General features: G+C 38.8%; 2 protein-coding genes across 4 annotated transcripts; both read left to right on the top strand.

The window, feature by feature from the left end:
- The first annotated feature begins 657 nt into the window (after positions 1–657).
- Positions 658–5,456, top strand: LOC122773593 (phosphatidylinositol 4-phosphate 5-kinase type-1 alpha-like). The gene is made up of 10 exons (XM_044032371.1): positions 658–702; positions 810–931; positions 1,245–1,362; positions 1,650–1,802; positions 3,058–3,360; positions 3,443–3,648; positions 4,050–4,133; positions 4,934–4,982; positions 5,070–5,154; positions 5,236–5,456. Exons 1-10 carry the CDS (start codon positions 658–660, stop codon positions 5,454–5,456), a joined length of 1,386 nt encoding a protein of 461 aa, XP_043888306.1.
- Positions 5,457–6,948: 1,492 nt separating this feature from the next.
- inpp5ka (inositol polyphosphate-5-phosphatase Ka) lies at positions 6,949–18,619 on the top strand. 3 transcript variants are annotated; one of them, XM_044032199.1, is made up of 14 exons: positions 6,949–7,041; positions 7,397–7,493; positions 9,767–9,874; positions 9,961–10,069; positions 10,531–10,647; positions 10,952–11,127; positions 11,442–11,553; positions 12,129–12,238; positions 12,374–12,400; positions 13,638–13,863; positions 14,120–14,257; positions 14,824–14,907; positions 14,989–15,093; positions 16,330–18,619. In XM_044032199.1, exons 2-14 carry the CDS (start codon positions 7,408–7,410, stop codon positions 16,417–16,419), a joined length of 1,488 nt encoding a protein of 495 aa, XP_043888134.1. In that variant the 5' UTR covers positions 6,949–7,041; positions 7,397–7,407; the 3' UTR covers positions 16,420–18,619. The 3 variants fall into 3 exon arrangements, with proteins under 3 accessions (XP_043888134.1, XP_043888132.1, XP_043888133.1); XM_044032197.1 differs by lacking the exons at positions 6,949–7,041; positions 7,397–7,493 and adding an exon at positions 7,510–9,513; XM_044032198.1 differs by lacking the exons at positions 6,949–7,041; positions 7,397–7,493; positions 12,374–12,400 and adding an exon at positions 7,511–9,513.
- Positions 18,620–18,849: the final 230 nt, after the last annotated feature.

The following is an 18,849-nucleotide window of genomic DNA, read 5'->3' as shown; positions in this document are numbered from 1 at the left end:
TTGATACAGTTGTTGTGTATCTGCTCCCGGTCTCTCTCTTCTGTCTCTACCTCATCTCCCTCTTGTCCTTTCTCTCCCCCCTTTCTGTCCCCCACCTCTCTTTTGTCCCCCATTTTCCTTTCACCCCAACCAGTCGAGGCAGATGATCGCACATCTCTGAGTCTGGTTCTGTCAGAGATTTCTTCTTCTATAAAGAAGGAGTTTTTTCTCTCCACTGATGCCTAGTGTTTGCTCATTGTGTGAACTGTTGTGTTTCTCTGCTCTCCATGATGTTGTCTGTGTACAGAGCCTTGAGATAATGTATGTTATGATTTGGCGCTATACAAATAAAATTGAATTGAATTGAATTGAATAATGTGATTGGTAGTCAAGCTACTACTGCACGTAAAACAGTTTAGTCCAGAGTGGGATTCCGTCTGTCCTGACCCAGGACTCCTGGGTGATAAAGTCTCATGTGGACTGCAACACAGATATTGCTTTGTGACTTTGATTACATCAATTATCATCAAAGCAATATGGTGACAGGACGTGATGTCAGAGTTTCCTGAAATCTATTTTTCAACAACAGGGGAGGAGATGGAATATTTTACCATTTAAAAATGTAACAGAAGAAAAGATCAGCTTTTTATACATAATAGAGGAATAAAAGAAGGAAGGATGACAGTTACCAACGTTGAAGGCATGAATGCTCCATTAACTACGGTTAAACACCTCTACCAACCAGCCAACCTCCACAGCACTCAGAGCTGCGTCCTAGAGTAGTGAGTTGGTGCAACATGAGTCCGTTTTCATTTTTCTCTTGTAACCAGTCAGCCCTCAAAAGTGCTCTCCAGTTAGGCATCACACACACAGTGGGCAGCTTGAGCCACAAACCCGAGAGAGATGTTCTGCTGCAAGATTTTGAAGTTGTGGAAACCATATCGTTCCCCACGTAAGGATAAGATTTGATAATAATGTAAGGATATATGTGTGTGCTGGTGTCTTCCTCTTCTTTCAGCTTCTTCCTGTAGGGGTCACCACAGCAGATCATCTGCCTCCATCTTTCCTTATCCCTTGTGTCCTCTTATGTTTCACCAACTGTCCTCATGTCCTCCTTCACAACATCCATGAACCTTCTCTGTGGTCCTCCTCTTCTCTTCCTTCTCGGCAGTTACATTTTCAACATCTTTTGCCCAAAATAATCACCATCTCGACCTTCTCTCTGACTCTATCTCCACATCGTGACTCTTGTCTTTTACCTGCAGCCGGGGCAGCAACATGACACCAGCACACGACTATGGAGACTTCAAGTTTAAGACATATGCCCCAACAGCCTTTCGTTACTTCAGGGACTTGTTTGGAATCCGACCTGATGACTACATGGTAATCTATTCCTTTTTCATGGATGTCTTTACCTCTTCAGGATTTAATCATCCATTAGATTGATGATTCTATATTTGTTTGTTTGTTTATTTGTTCATTTATTTATTTATTTGAGGGAAGGGTTATGAATTGTTAGAAGGATGAAGCAACTGTGACTGGGGAAACTGAAATGATGGGATAATTGAAAAACACAGTAGATACAGTATATGGAGGTGCAGATTTGATTCTTCTTTCTTGATATCTAGTTTGGTTATCACGTCTCTAACCACTGTGTTCTGCTCTTGTAGTATTCTCTGTGTAATGAGCCACTGATAGAGCTGCCAAACTCTGGTGCCAGTGGCTCACTGTTTTACCGCACAAGTGACGATGACTACATCATTAAGACAGTTCAACATAAAGAGGCTGAATTTCTGCAGAAACTGCTTCCAGGTTACTATATGGTAAGTTCTTATTCATCAAATGAATGATCATCACCTTGTTTATCCTTCAAATGCAATTAAAAAGAAAAGGTCAATAGCTGAAATGATCAATTATGATCATGCAAAAAATGTCCATTGATCTGTACATGGGTTATATCCGGGTTCAGTGATTAACACTAAAGGCTGCTGCAACAACAAAAAGGAAGCGGGTCTTCCTTCTTTGGAACAACGGGTGATGAGTTGATTGTGACTCGTAATGAACAAAGGGATTTTATTTGGTTACAAGTCAGGCATCATATCAAGCGCTGCAGTTAGCTTGTTCCAGCCGAATCTCCAAACAGCTCTGCCCTCAGAAGAACGGGACCATACATCTGACATCATCATCCTATACAGCACAGTTGCCCATTTTAGGTATTCTAACTTCAGTATAGAAGCCACCTGGTGATAGATTAAGGACACCAAAAATAGTCCTTCTGTCTCCCGTCCTCTAGGGGCCATGTCACTGAAAAGCAAGTTAGTTGTCAAACTATCCAACACATTCTTGTAATCCTAAATATTCAATGGACAATAAGAGATTTAACATCTGTGCTGGTTAGCCTATTGCTATTTCATTTCTACATATATACAGTATATATATATATATATATATATATATATATATATATATATATATATATATATATATATATGTATATTTATATATATATATATATATAAATATATATATACTGTATATCTGTATATGGTATATATTTGGGTTTGACGTCAAAATATGAATATAAGCCACACATTTAGGTGCAGGAAAATAATAAGATTGCCAAATATTTTTGCTGTGCGTCGCGTTGGTTCTGTGGATGTTTTATCAAATGACTCGTGTTGAACGAGCTACTTTTCTCCTCTTGACAGTCCAGCAGAGCACAGGTTACAGTCTATTCTACGTTTGTCGACTGTATTTCCATTGCTGCTGACATTGCGAAACATCCGCTTATTGGTGCACCTAAATAATGTATTGTCTTTTTTTAAAATGTCAAACATTTAGGTTTGAAGATGTCATTGTTTTTGATGTTACACATGAAGGGAAACCAATATCAGGTATAAAATAGCAGGATTGTTGGCAAAAAAAACACTACTTTACTAACTTACAGAAGAGGATTGGGGCCACATGTGAAATCGTTTTGAAAACAAAAGAAAAGCAAGAACTCTGAGATTCAATTCAGGAACAAAAACAATATTCACATCCATCCATTGTCTACTTCTACCCCCTTTCCTCCTCTAGAACCTGCATCAGAACAAGTGCACATTATTACCAAAGTTTTATGGACTCTACTCTGTCCAGGCAGCGGGTAAGAAAATCCGTATTGTTGTCATGAACAATTTGCTGCCAAGTGCAGTGCGAATGCACCTCAAGTTTGATCTAAAGGGCTCCACCTATAATGGGCGACAGGCTTCAGCTAAAGAGCGGGGGAAGGATTTTCCCACATACAAGGATCTGGATTTCTTGCAGGACATGCCCGACGGGCTGTTGCTGGGGGAAAACAAGTACAATGCTGTGTGCAAGACCATTCAGAGAGACTGTCTGGTAAGAAGCAAAAGAAAGATTCCCTTTCTAAACATGAGTCTTGAAATTCATCGTATATGAAACATAATTGATTTCCGTTCAGGTCTTGCAGAGTTTCAGTATAATGGACTACAGTCTTCTGGTGGGAATCCACAATGTAGACCAGGCCTATATGGATCAACAGAGTGCTGTGGCTATGCAGGGCATGGACCAGAGGAGGCCACAAAGCCAGAGGTCCCTGTACAGAACTGCTATGGAGGCAATCCAAGCAGATACAGCAAGCGTGGGATCACAGGACACAGAAGACAAGTGAGTTACCAGGTTCATATCGTTGCTTTTAACAATTTCTGTCACCGCAATAAAACGTTTATTCAGGGTAAAGGCATACCTCTAGATCAGAGGTTCTCAAACTTCTTTATACCAAGTACCACCCAAGAAAATATTCAGCTCTTGAAGTAACAGCATTATCCCCAACGTTAAAATACAGTGACAAAATTAGGTCGAGCAAAGTCAGCTACAGACTTTTCACAGGAGGCAGATTTATTCCCAATTAGATCATTTGCTCCGTCATCATCCTCCTCTTCCTCACATATACTTCACACACTGGTATAGTGAAATTAGATTAAGCCAGAGGAAGCTCGCACACCACTGGTGGTACTCATACCACAGTTTGAGAACCGTGGCTGTAGATAATTTTTTGTTTCTTACAGAACTGGAGGAATACCGGCAAGAAACTCAAAAGGCGAGAGACTGTTGGTGTACATTGGTATCATTGACATTCTGCAGTCTTATAGGTAAACAATAGATAAACTCAAGTCAACAGTATCATGGTACAGTTGTGCTGTGTTGCCATCAAGGTGTGGCTGGTTTGGTACATTATGGTTCGGTTTGGAATGGTAAAGCCCTAGGCTTGCATTTCAGCTGAAAACAGTAACTTTACTTGGTACACTGTAAAAAGAAAATGGTTGGCAAACTTTAAATAAACTACTCGATAAATCAATTAAGTTCATTCAAACTAATTTACCAAGTTATATGCAGACGACCTGTTTACTTTAGTTTGAATGAACTTAATTCATTTAGCTGTTTAGTTTAAGTCATTTTTGAAGGTTTGTCAACCATTTTTTTTTTCAGTGTAGGTGGAGTGTGGCCTGTGTCCGACGGCCCAGTAGTTCGTCTTGTAGCTGTTTGTCTCAACAAGACGTCAAGTTTCACATGAGAATAGACTGTGGGCATTTGCATCAACTTCCATGGGATATTTATACCGATTGTAAGGGAGTGACGTTTTTCTGTTGGCCTAGCGCCATCCTGATCGTACCATTTTACTCTGGTACCCCAAGGGAAGGGCACCTGGTGCTGGTTTATTCCTAATGAAAATGCAAACAAAAATAAATGTACCGTTCTGTACCAAACTCAACCATTCCACTCAGTGGAGACACGGCTTTGCATTGACTGGAGCACAGAGAGTATTTTTTTTTTATGTTATTTATGATATTTGATCCCATTTTCATAATCTCTCTTGAACGTCTCCTAACCCAGTCTGTAATCAAACTTCTGCACAGTTAATTAAATCTGCACTTCATGTGTGAATTTTCAGATTTGAAAAGCAGCTTCTACACTTATGGAAATCTCTGATTCACAATGGGGTAAAGTATATCTTAGGCCTTAGTTTCAGTGTTGAAAATAAAAGAAAATACCAACATTTACTCATCATTATTTTTTCTTTTTTTTAGGAAACCGTATCAATTCACAGACCAGATTTTTATGCAGAACGGTTTCGAAAGTTCATGTGCAACACGGTCTTCAGGAAGATCCTACGTATGTATATGCTGTCTGTCAATAAGCATGCACACGTCACTTGATGGATTTTCTAAATGAAGTTTTCTCTCTTATATCCAGATATAAAGACCTCCAGATCTAGAAAGCACAAGGCGGGGGCCCGTGGTCATTTGAAAAAAACAGGTAGCTCTGGGCCTCCTCTGCTTACTCACACCAGCAGCAGCCAAAATCCTGTTCCCCAACATGAAATCAGCCCTGAGACCAGGGAAGACACTGACAGAGACAATGCTGTGAACAGGAATGAGGAAAGCCCACATCCATCCATCCATCCAGTGACGTGACCTCTTTAGTCACAAGATGCATTCTACAGTACTCTCTTGAACAGAGGTCTCAAACTCACGGCCTGTGGGCCACATGCAGTTTCAAGTGGACCTCCAAGCAATGTCAAGTTATGAGTTATTTATGTACTTTTTTAATTAACAAATTAATTTTGCATCATAAACATTACTTTATTATATAGCTACTCATTGCTGGTAACGGTACCATCCTCATCCATCCTTTGTCCACGGCTTGTCCTTGTGTGATGATATGAATAGTGATGATGATAATTGTTTTGAATGTTATTGATTTGTGAAATGCTCCTATTGTTTCTCTTTCTTTTTATAAATATGATGTTTTATCTGTTATCTGTGGAACTTTTTCTGTAAATGCGACACCTACTGTAGATCTGTCTGTCCTGGGAGAGGGATCCATCTTCTGTGGCTCTTCCTGAGATTTCTCCCATTTATTCCCTGTAAAAAGATTTTTGTCCTAACTCGATGTGAGGGTCTAAGGACAGAGGTGTCACTTTCTGTATCGACTGTAAAACCCTTCGAGGCAAATTGTGTTTGTGATGTTGGGCTGAATATATAAAATTGAATTGAATCTGTATATTGCATAATAACTCTTTTATTTTGAAATTGTATGAACCATAATATTGTTATATAATTTGAGGCTCATACATTCTTAAATGCAAACAAGAAGCTAAAGACAGAAATGGAGCAGCATGTTTTTAACATTTGACCCTGTGCAAAACAAAAAAGCAGCCAGAACTATTAATATATGGACAATGTTTAATGTTTAAAAGGACCAGGATTTATGAACAATAAGTTAATCATTCATTTTAATTATTGTGATGTATAGCTAACTGCATTTTATTTATTCTCAGTATTGTTTTGCATGAAAAAAAGAGTCTATTCACATCCATTGCTTTATTTTGATATTGCACACTGTTACCGTAATGTCTCGTATATACATATATTGTATAAAGCTATGGTATAAAGTATATATATTGTGCCGTTTCTGCCTGGATGTGGCCTAAATTATGCTCACTGCCGTATGAACGAGTGTTTCCACTGCACACATTAAGGAAATGTCTGAAGTTTCGGTTTCATCATTTCTGCGAACCACTTGACAATGTACAAAATGAAAAATAAAATTCATATTATAATTTTTTATTTATTATTTACACATTTATCTTTCATCTTTATTTTAAGCATGTAAAATATTAATATTAAGTAACATTTTAAAATGTAAAATTATCAGAGCAGTAGCAGGTGCTTTGCATCATTATTGATTCTATTTTGTTGTTGCTGTTGACTCAACAAAAAGGGCAAAAAAGGACATCACATGAAAGGACAATGCTTGGAACTATGATAACATCACATCAAAGACTGTAGTTTAAAAATGATTTTCTTCCCTCTTTGCAAAAAAGATTGTAGTATTTTAACGTCTCGCGAGAAATGCTTTTATTTCGAAGCCGAGTCCTCTGTTTTCCGGGTAGGGGGCGGGGTTAACAGCTAGTGTACACACAGCCACTGTGGTGTTTTTCGACTGTACGTCTCTTCACAAGTATCTGCGGACACGAATACTGCCATTGTCCACCAGGTAGTGTACGGTGAAACACTTCATTATTACGTGTTGACAGCTTGACTCTTCTAATGTGTTTCGATTAAAACTGGTTTGAGTAAGCGGCTTAAAGTAGCCAGCGATAGTTAACCACACAACAACAGCGGGAAGGTGAGGTTAGCTGAGTTAGCTCGAGGCAAGTTGTGATAACCGAGTTTTAACTAGTGAGACTTTTACATGTATTGTAATAAACACAGACATGTTTCCACTGTGAATGACGTCAGCTAACAGAACATGTGCAGTTAGTTGCACGTGTATTAAGTGTATTTTATTCCTTTGATGACATGTTGTTATGGTTGACGTGATAGTAGACTCGTCTTGTTGTTGTCAACAGGTGTAGAGACCATGATGGAGGAGAATGAGGGGCAGCCAGACGTCCAGCAGTCAGACGCCTGTGAGGAGGACAGAGAATCCGACAGAGGCACTTTCAGGTTAAACTGACGACTGTTTCACCAGAGTTTCTCCTAATGTTCAATATGATGCCGCCAGCACAGCAAATGCAAAACAAGTTGAATGCAGAGGTTCCCTGTTTTTCCTCAGCCATCTATGCCCGACAGGATAAAACATGTATCCCCCCCTCTTTAATCCCCATAGAATAGTTTGACGGTAATGTTTGATTACAAAGTAATTCATAAAGAATAAAAGATTCTCTAACTACTTCCATCTTCTCCCTTTTGGGCTTGCCACAGCAGATCATCTGTCTCCATCTTGCCCTATTTCAGATTACATAATGACAATGTGTTTACTCTTTGTACTGCGAAGCCTTTGTAGGCCTTGCAATTCATGATCATTTTAATCGCTGTGCTAGTCGAGTATATTTTAGTGTGTCTGAGTGTTTCCTCCTACCTTTGTGTACAAGAGGAGAAATGCTATCGCTTGTTTCTCAACATATGCCAGATTTCTGAAAGGACTTTGGCTTGGATCCTGTATAGTCATAAGACTTCTGGCACACAGTGCAATCTCATTTGTGGACTGTACCATTTTCTTCACGTGTTGTAAGGTTTTGGATAAAACCAGACTTTAGAGGTGTTGAAGACTGACACTGTCTGGGCTCTTTACAGCCAAACAAATCTGTATTTCAGGAGGCTCTCACTAATCACAGTACAATTCATATACAGAGCAGCAATGGTTCTCAAACTAGACATTTTTAAGCTAGATTTTATTGCCAATGTTAAAATACAGTGGTGTCAATAAGCTGAGTAAAGTCAGCTGCTGCCATAGTAGGACACTGGTATAGCAGAATTAGATTGAGTGAGAGATAAGGTAACTAATTATTATTTCTTTATTTTTTGTTATTTGTTTGAAATAAATTCCTGACCACTCAGATCACATACCCTAAAAATACAGTAGAACAATATTTCTCCTTTTCCTTCAAGCACCACAAGAGGAAGCTGCCACTGGTGGTACACGTACCATAATTTTGACAACCATGTCACTACAACTTCTCTGTATACAAGTCCCTCTGGTAGAAAGATTGATATAGCGCCAGCAACAACGTCCTACATGGTCGTGAAATGTAAAAAAGATTGCATCAAAATGCAATATTGGCAGAGCATCTGTTCATGCTCAGCTGTCAGCGCAGTGATCAACACGTTTTTTTAATAACCGTTGGATGAAACTCAACAATCACCTCTGGTTTAAGAGTGCTTTAATTTTGTCATCAGGAGGGTCTGTTTTTGTTTTGAAACCATACAAATTCAACTGTGGAGTGCACTATGTACATGGCACATAAATGATATTGTGTATAACTATTATCTTATCACTTGGAGTCTGGGTCCGTCCTTTGGGATTTTTAGAGTCTTGAAAGTTCAACCTCCCCAGTCTCTTTCCCACAGCGTGATGTTTGCCAGTCTACAAACAGATGGATTATGTTGCCCGACAATACCTAACCAAATGCAGATTGGAAGGGGGAAAAAACTATTTGTTGCTGGAAGCTCAACAGCACGCAAAGGGAATGAGCTTTTGTAATGTAATGTAATTTTTTAATAGGGCTAATGACGAAACTTTTCACAGTGAGATTAGACGTGGTTTTTAGTACACAAAGAGGACTTACAGAGTCCTCTATTGTTACCCAATTGTTCAATGCCCCAAATCCGGTAGAGTGGGCTTCTCTCATTTCTCAGAAGCCTTGAGAACACACGACGCTCATTTCCATTTTGTGCTTCCATAAATTTTAACATCAAAACTGGGCCTTTCAAGAAGATCAGGAATGGATGAAATCAGTCAGCTATTAGGTGGCACAGGACGTGTCCACTCTGACAGCTTCTCCAGTGATGCCACACAGTCGACAGGCAGTAAATCTGCTCTGTGCCATCGACTCAACCAGCTGTTGACCTTTGTGGATGATTTGAACCCTGAAGAGGAACTGCACGAGAAAGTGATGAAAACGCTGCATAATGCCTTCCTCGCCTGTGGCAAGACGGCCAATAAGCCAAAAGAACACCGTTTCAGGTGGAGAACAAATATCACCTGTTCTCTGGACGTATCTTCTGTTTTTAAATGTTACTCTTTGTTCTTTATTCATCACTTACTTTAACCACTTCCTTTTAAAGTTATTTCAGTATTTTTTTATGTGCTGCTCTATGTTTTTTGCAACACTGAATGAGGCTCTTTGTTTTTAATTCTGACCGTGTATAACTGATGAGGATGTACATTTAGATATGAGTATGTGTAGATAACTTTGTTTTTTCTTCTTTGCCCACAGGCTACACATGGTCACATGGAATGTGGCCACAGCTAATCCTCCAGATGATGTAACCTCGCTTCTTCATCTGAACTCTCAGACAGTAAGCCCAGACCTCTACGTAATTGGGTAGGTGGTGGCAGCAGAGTTGATATTTTAACTGCATACGTGGAAGAGTGACACACATATTTAAAAGTGTGTGCATGTGTGACTAGTCTACAGGAGGTGTCCTCGGGGCTACTAAGTTCTGTGTCACAACTTGTTAACGATGACCCGTGGAGTCTCCTGTTCATGTCGACCTTAGGACCACAGAATTACATCAAGGTATTGTCCTTCTTACACCTTCTCAGACCTGCACACACATCTGAAGTGCACAGGTAAACAAGAACATATAGTTCCTTTTAATAACACCTGTTTTACCGTCGTTTGCCGTGTGGAGCTGATGTGCTTTATCAATGTGCGTGAAGTCATTTGACGGTGGTTCAAATCTCATAGACATTTTTTGAAGTGTGTTAGTGCTGTGTCTCCTGCTCACTCTCCCACGAACAACTTATAGACATTTTAGTCACTTAACAAAAGGCAGACCTAATGAAATCTACATTTGCTTTAGTATATGTTTGCTGCTTTATCATCTTCCTTTGGTTCACTTTAAAAACTGAAGTTTTTAAAGTGCTCACTCTCCCACTCCAGAGTATAGATTTAAAAAATTGCATTTTTAGCTCGCACGGACAAAGGAGCTGCTAAGTTTGTGTCCCTCAATCTGAAATCTGAATGTGTGTGTTCAGGTATCATCTATCAGAATGCAGGGTCTGCTGTTGCTCTTCTTCACCAAACTGAAGCATGTGCCCTTCATCAGAGACATCGTGACAACATACACTCGTACAGGCCTTTTAGGATACTGGGTGAGACACACACACACAAAACACAGATTTATTAAAAGACAAAACTATGACAATTTCAGCAAGGGGTCTGAATCAGTGCAGCAGAAGTTATTTTTTCTCTTTATCTCATTTGACATTATCCAGGAAATAAAGTATATGGTTAAAGTTTATTGTTTTCACATGAATTATTCTACAGAAGCAGAAGTAAATGATTGACATCTATCAAAAATAACTTGTGAGCTTACTTTTGCTCTCATTTTATTTTGATAATGTCTGGAAAACTTTGTGGTTCCTCCTTTTTCCTCATCTCTTGTTTGTCTCTCAGGGGAACAAAGGTGGTGTGTCCATCCGTTTGTCCTTCTATGGCCACATGTTCTGTTTCCTCAACTGCCACCTGGCCGCTCATATGGAATATGCCACTGAGAGAGTGGATGAATTTGAGTACATCATGGACGTGCAGAAGTTTGAATGTGAAAAGGCTCCAAGTATTGCTGATCACAGGTGAACAGCAGCACAGAATCACCAGTTTAACTGATGGCTGTTACTTATTCCAAAAGTCTGATTTGTCCTCTGCTGTTATCTGCAGTGTAGAAACCTGAAACATTTACACATGCTATGGTGATGGTTGTCCAGTCAAGAGGACAACAAAACAATATAGTGTTACGTAATAATGTCTTATTTATCTGGCTGTATGTTTTGAACTCAAATTTTTTTTAAGGTTCAGGTTCGACACCCGCACGCACCTGAATTTGAATGGATATCTGAATTGTGGGTAAAATGTACAGGCCTAATATGAGTCTTGTTTGTATTTCCAGACTGGTGTTTTGGTTCGGTGATCTCAACTTCAGAATCCAGGACCATGGCATGCACTTTGTCCGCTCCTGTATCAGCAATCAAACCTACAATCTCCTGTGGAGCAAGGACCAGGTTTGAATCTTAAAGAAATGTCCAGCTCTTGAACCAGTTGTCAAAGAGACGGGTAATGTTTTTTGTTGTAAGTGTAGTTGTATGAGGTTCTCCTTAGAACTGTTCTGTGTGTGCGGGCCTGCACCGAGAACCAGCTTCAGACAAGGAAACACTCTTTCATTGGAAAAAATGGCTGATTCTAGCCAATTAACAAAAGGCTCACCTAATAAAATCAATGCCAGTATAATTGATGTTTCCCACATTATTTAGCTATTTTTCAAATGGACACTGAACCTTGTAAACTGTCACTCTAACACATTAAAGTCCATAGCTTTTGGGGACATGGGAGCTGCTGGTCTTCTGCTGCCTATTTGGGAAAGTTTGTGACACTTGCATCAAATCAAGCTTGGATTACGAAGGATTACAATTACAAGAGTCATAAAATAACATATTAGACCTTTCTGATGGAAGCAGCAGTCAATCAACAACCCCTATGTGCAACAATCCAATTTTACAAAGCTTACCATGGGCCTAGTCATATTCACAGTTCATTACTCTGTTAGCTTGGTTATGAGAGCCTGTGTTATGATTTGCAGTTGATCATGATGAAGGAGAAAGAACAGATGCTTCAGGAGTTTGACGAAGGACCTCTGGACTTTCAACCCACGTACAAGTTTGACTTAAACTCTGACACTTATGACAGCAGGTAACTGTCTTAAAATAACTCGTGAACGCCATCACAATACATTTACGCTTTTTAAAATGTCTTCATCTGCCATGTGTGTCTGTTAAAACATTCATTTTCAAATATGTCATCTCAACCTTTTGTCACCTCCCACAGGCGATTCAGGACATGGTTTGGCTTTAAGTAAGAGTGCAAAATGCATTTGTATTGAAATCAACCTTACCTATTTGTCAGGTTACCTCAATTTTAATCCCTCTAACCACACATCAGTATGTACACTACTTTTATTGGTCAATAAAAGTAGTATATTCTTGTTTTGTGCCACATATTTAATAAACAAGCAGACAGCTCACAATCTTTTCAGACAAATATTGCGTTGTCGTCATCTGAAAAGAAAAGACTGTTTAAAAAGCTTGTTAACTTCACAGAATAGTGACTAAGTCTCATGAGATAATACTGCAGTTGAAGATACCCTGTGGAGTTTGTGAGCACTAGATTGTTTTAATGAGTGCATATAACATGTCTATTCCTATTTTCACTGACTGGCAGATGATTTAAAACAATGTGCCACAAGTAGCCAAGGATTGAGGAGACATTCTGTCTGAAAAAACAATAGATTATGAAAGACTGATACAGCACACTTGTGAGTTCTCAGTATTGGGCTTAATGGGTTACAGTGCAAAAGTTTAATGAAAGAAACTTCATTTGTTGATGAAAATCTCTGCAGGATGTCTTTACATTGCAAAACTATCAGGGCTCTACATTAACACACATTTAACCTGTTTAACCTGAGTTGTTTTAAACTCCGTAATTAAACCTCTTAGTCCTAGAACAGCTGCTACATAACTGCTAACATGCATGGCCAGAAATAGATGGTTAATTGTTGTTCATTTGATCTGTGTATGTTGATTTATAACTGAATGTACCTCAAACATGGTAACACTGATGATGGAGGTTACGATGTGATGATGTGTGTCGGTAAAAATCTGCAATCAATACTGAAGCATCAGACATACACATGTACCAGAACTATCTCTTTAATCTTAGACAGATTACCAGTTGATCATATCAAGTACTAATGTTACATATAGTTAATATAACAAAGCAAGTGTAAGTAGTTGACGTGTCACCACCTGTGACTTCACAAAATACACTGTGAAGGATAATATCCAAATGTTCAATCAACACTGTGGTGGAATTGCCTCTTTTTTAATGCAGATAAATAAAAATGGAACAAAAGTATGAGCATAAGTCACTATAAAGTCAGTATTTTGTGTCGAGACCTTGCTCTATAACCACAATGTTTTATCACTTTTCTTCTGCCTAATATGCGTCTTTCATTTAGTGTTAATGTATAATATTATATAGTAGTTTATGAACTCTCATTTGTGAGTTCATATTCTGTTTGCCTCCTCTCTAGTGGAAAAAAGCGCAAACCAGCCTGGACGGACAGGATCCTGTGGCGACTCAGACCCAAACCACCAAACCCTGACAAGCTAGACGGAAACATGGAGGATGTGACGGAGGTCAGGGAGTCAGAGGAGGAGGAAAAGTACCCGATGACGATCGTGCAGGACCTGTATACAAGCAACATGGAGTATAGAATCAGTGATCACAAGCCTGTCATTGGTACTTTCACACTTCAGGTGAGAGACTGGAATTCTGAATATGCTATTAAGAATGAAACCAATGCACTCTCTCATTCATCAACTCTTCATCTATCTCTAATAACACTGAGGGTGATGTGGTGGTTCAATCCTGGCTTGAATGTGGCTTTTTGTGTGGAGTTTGCATATTGTTCCCAGTTCCCATGTTCTCTAGTATCCTCCCACAATCCAGAGGGATTGGAGACTAAACTGACCATATTTGTGAAGTCACATGATTATTTCTCCTCTGATCCAGCTGAGGAAGATGTACAGCACTCCGCTGGTGCATCTGCAGGCAGAGGGTGATTGGAGTGCAGACATTGATGCCATGGTCAGCTACACCCCTCTGCAGCAGTTCCCCTCCAGTACATGGGACTGGATTGGACTCTATAAGGTTGGATGACATCTTTTCACCACTGTCGGCTTAAATGTGACGTTTCAGAGTTTGTTAAAGTGACAGTTGAGCTTGTGGTTTTCTGAGGTACTGTCACAGACAAAGTAAAATACATTTTAGTCAGAACAGAATTGTAGTAAATCAAATGTCTCATAGCTGGACTAACGCACACCAGAGTCAAGATATCACTGCATGTTCATGTTCAGTTTGGGTGTTGACCCATCCATGAAAGAAGAAACTAGTACACATAAGAAAATGACTAGAAAATACATGGCGTAATTCAGAATGATGCATTTTTGGACTGACATGGATGATGTTATGCTTTGCCTAATATTTTAAAGTTCACATAAGATAGGAAGACTTGGAATGGTGCTCGACATGCTAACAGTTAGCCGCCAGCTAAACAGGAAACCTACTAATTAAATGACATGGCTCACAAAACATGGACGCTCTAGGGACAGTTTCTGGGTGTATTGATGTAAAATTAGAGATTTTAGCTCATACAACCACATCTTACATCTGTATCTATCAGAACTACCCCCTCTAAATGAGTTGATGTGATTCAGGTTGGTTTCACCAGCATGAATGACTACATCACCTTCACATGGGTCAAAGACACCGAGGTGGGCTTCAGTGAAGAAGTCATTCAGGTAGTAGCTTTTGCACCAATGAGTAAAAGTACTTAAAGGTATGGAATTATTAGATTATTAAATATGTCTCTGTTTTTGTAGGTGTATGTTAGTAAAGAGGAAATCCCAGTGCGGGGAGGACAGTGTCTTCTGTGCTACTACAGCAGTATTCTGCAGTGCATCATTGGAGTCAGTGACCCATTCAAGGTGAGTAATACGGAGAGGACACGCCCAGGTCATTTCAGTGATAAATGACATGGAACTGGATTAAATCTAGGCTTGATCATTTGTTTTTGAAACATTTTTTTTTATCTGTTGAAATCCTCTTTGTGTCCTGATGGCCATCAAAGCAATGTACAGTCTAATTAAAATGACATGTTAATTGATAAGGAATTGAGTAAGAATGATAGATGGTTACAGCCTGCATGGAATAATTGGCTGTTGTATCTGTCAAGAGGTGTAAATGGCTGAAGCAGAAAGGAGAGATATTAGCGAGTGAGTCATGGAAGAATGGCAGCAAAAGTGCAGCCAGAATTTGCAGTTCCACTACAAACAAAAGGAGGCGGTTGGATGTATTTCCCAAATATAACCAGTTTAAATTACCTTTTCTACATTATAACCCTATTCCCACAGGTAAAACAAAAAAAAACAAAAACTGTTGAAACCCAGATACATCCATTTTTGACCAGTGGGAATTGAGGGGAGCTACTCCTTATTATTGTGTTTCATGTTATTATTTAACTTGTTTTCATTTGTAATGTCATGTACATGTAATGCAGAGGTGAAATAAAACACCAACATTAGGGCTGTCACAAATTTGTAATGACCCATAATTGGTTTGAATAAATTGACTCAAATATTATTATAATTATAATTAATTATTATATCATTATTAAATGTGCTGCTAGTATGAGATTATACATCACTCAGTGGAGTAGGATTGAATAAACACTTATTCACTGACAACAGGAGGATGCTCCGACAGCTTTTACCTAAAATGTAATAATGTTACATCATCAGGGCTAATGACCCAACATAATTTCTAAAAAGATATGCCAGAAACAAGTCTTTCATCCTGATCTAGATCATATGAGACGCTCTATTTATTTACAATAAAAGAGCACACGTATGTCACTGGATCATAAAAAACTCTGAGTGCCTCTCCAAGCACTGCTGTATCTTCATGGTTATTAATTCAAATGGTCTATAGGTCTACTGCATGAATTTACAACAGTTAATCCCACATTTAAAATAATGTCAAATTTTAAACAAAAAGTGACAGACCCAATTAGGGTGTTAATTGCTTTTCGTAACAGATTCACCTGGTTTCAAAAATACCAGGGACACTTGCTAATTTTAGTGTGAAAGAGGTTTTACAGACTCTAACTTTAAGCACAGTTCAATTGTTTAGGCACCAGGATCATCTGCTTCTTTCTCTTTCAGGTCCATGAGTCCAAGGTAGCCATTGAGGAAGGGTTAATCCCTGAGAGGATAAATGGACTGGACAAAGCCATAGCAAGTGACTGGTCTTAAGAAGTCATAGCTGTGATATGAGGTAGAGATGTAGTGGTTTGGTCCCGGATTTTCTGAAAGAACTCATAACTGTGCTTGTTTATCTGGCTGTGAAAGAGCAGGTCAGGAAACACACCACTAACCATTCTGTTGCTACTGGTGTAGATTTAGGTTACTCAACACCCCTGTGGTCAGTTCTCCGTTTACAACTGGTCTGTATGGTCACTTTCTCTGTACGAGGTGTACATGGTGTAATTCTGACTAAAATGAAAAATTATCCTTGAATTTGCAGGTGAAGATGGAACCTCGAATTGAATTTGTCTGACTGAGCAAAAAAAGTGTAGTGTAAAGCAGCTTTGAGTGGTTGTCAAGACTAGAAATTGTATATAAATACAAACCATTTATAATGAAGACGGCCCTTGAGGCGCATGTGTGTACCATGATGAAAATATCTCAACTTTCACCTTTTGATACGAAGAAGTAGGTCGGACTAGTAATCCACCATCTTTATTCTAATTTTTAATGTTAATTCATTCAGTGAGGCTGCAGTAACTTCAGTTATCACAGTTTTAAATACGTCTGGCTGCTTTCATGCATTTTTAGAGACTGCATATGAACAGCACCTATCTGTGTGGGAGGTGCATGGAGGTTCAACCCTGGTCATCATTTCACTTAGTAGGTGGGGCTTCAGCAGAGGGTGTGGCCATTCGGTAACTGTATAGAAGAGCCAAAATACCCTGAATATCAGTTCTGCCATATTGTGCCGGCAGCACAAGCAACTGTGTAGCCGTGATACAGCTGCTTGACAAGTTGAACATTAATACTCAATGGTAAAAGGGATCTACATTGACAGATACCATTTTTGAAAAAATATGATTTTAAACATACCTTTTAGTTTGGTCCATGTCCCATCTGCTGCTGAAGGAGCCAGCCACCAGGGGACCATCCAGATGTGGCTTCTGTTTTGGGGAGCTGTCCATCTTTATATAAAGTAATATACAGTCATTGTTGTGACACATTAGTGAGTCATAACTCACAGATATGATGCACATATTTGATAATGTTGTCATATACTGATACTAGTTCAAAGACACTTGTAACGTGTGTAACATGTGCAGTGCAAACAGCAACATCTAACTGATTTACATTCCTTGGTTTTGTCTGAGTGAAAAGCCCTCAGTTAGGTTCAGAACAGGACCCAAGTGTCCATATCTCTCGCTGGTTTTCAGCACACCGAGTACACACAGCACAGTCAGCACTGAGTCAGTATGTCATACAACCACACTTTAACCAAACCTTAACGGTCACTTTGTCACTGCTGAAACAAATATTCTCTGCTGACTTAGCGAAGATAAAGAGAGATGTATGACGTGTGCTGTCACTCTTTCTTAAAGTTTCCCTTTACTCAAAGAAAAACAAGAGCTTCGTATCAGCAGGAGATCGTATTCAAGACGAAAATGTCCCATCTCAAACTCCTAGATAATTATCAGTAATAAAAACAGATTTCATTTACTTGGGTTTGGGGAGAGAGAGAATCGGAGCGTTTGTTTGGTAATTCCCTCAGACGCCAGAGAAGCCCTTCAACACAGAAATGAAGATTTTATTGAGGTGACATTTTCCTTTATAAATAGAAGATGTTTCGACTCCGTCTTTGTACTGTCCAAAAAGCATTGCTGTACAATGTTCACTTATTTATACTTTTAAATGTAAATCATTTTAAATATGCCTATATATCATCTTGCTGTGTAAATGGACTGCTGAACAAAGATCATGTGATTTTCTCCCTTTATTTTAAATAACTTCAGTTGTTCCTGAGAACTTGAGATTTCTAATATAATTTAAAATGTTTGCTGGCTTGTTAGCACATACCAGCACTAGTTCCACTAACTGCTCGCGACTTAATACTGTGATGTGAAGGAATAATGGAGAAATATGTTACACAGTGTATCGTAATGATTCAGCAAGTGCCTTTGAAATGACTGATGCTTTACCTTTACTGCACTGTTCTATGCTGCTCAGTTTTCATTCATTCATTTTATCTAAACAGAAAGGTCTCTTTTACTGAATATCATTGGCTTGATGGAATCTATTGTTAGCCAGTTTATGTCACTATTTTATTTTGTGTATGAACTGAGGAGAATCATATTTCTGTTATATCTGTTAAATGACAGCATAATGAAATGTACTGTAAGGTAACAAATAAAGGCAAATATAAGTCTCACTTTATTTCTCTTGTGGTATACATTAACACACCTTGTGTTTTTATTCAACATGCAAAGTTTACTGTCTTTTCTCCTTTCAATGCTTTGTAATGTATCTTGGAGTATATTTGACTTAAAGTAAAATATAAGTACTTGTTTGTACAGCAGGTTGGTCAACTGAGGATAATTTTAATTATGCTATAACTTAACCAACACAGAAGTCTTTATATACATTTAGGGATAAAAACAA

Source organism: Solea senegalensis, linkage group LG8 (assembly GCF_019176455.1).
Source record: "Solea senegalensis isolate Sse05_10M linkage group LG8, IFAPA_SoseM_1, whole genome shotgun sequence".
In the NCBI taxonomy this organism is placed as follows: domain Eukaryota; kingdom Metazoa; phylum Chordata; class Actinopteri; order Pleuronectiformes; family Soleidae; genus Solea; species Solea senegalensis.
The sequence above is the reverse complement of the archived record's forward strand: the minus strand, read 5'-3'. Positions and strand labels throughout refer to the sequence as shown.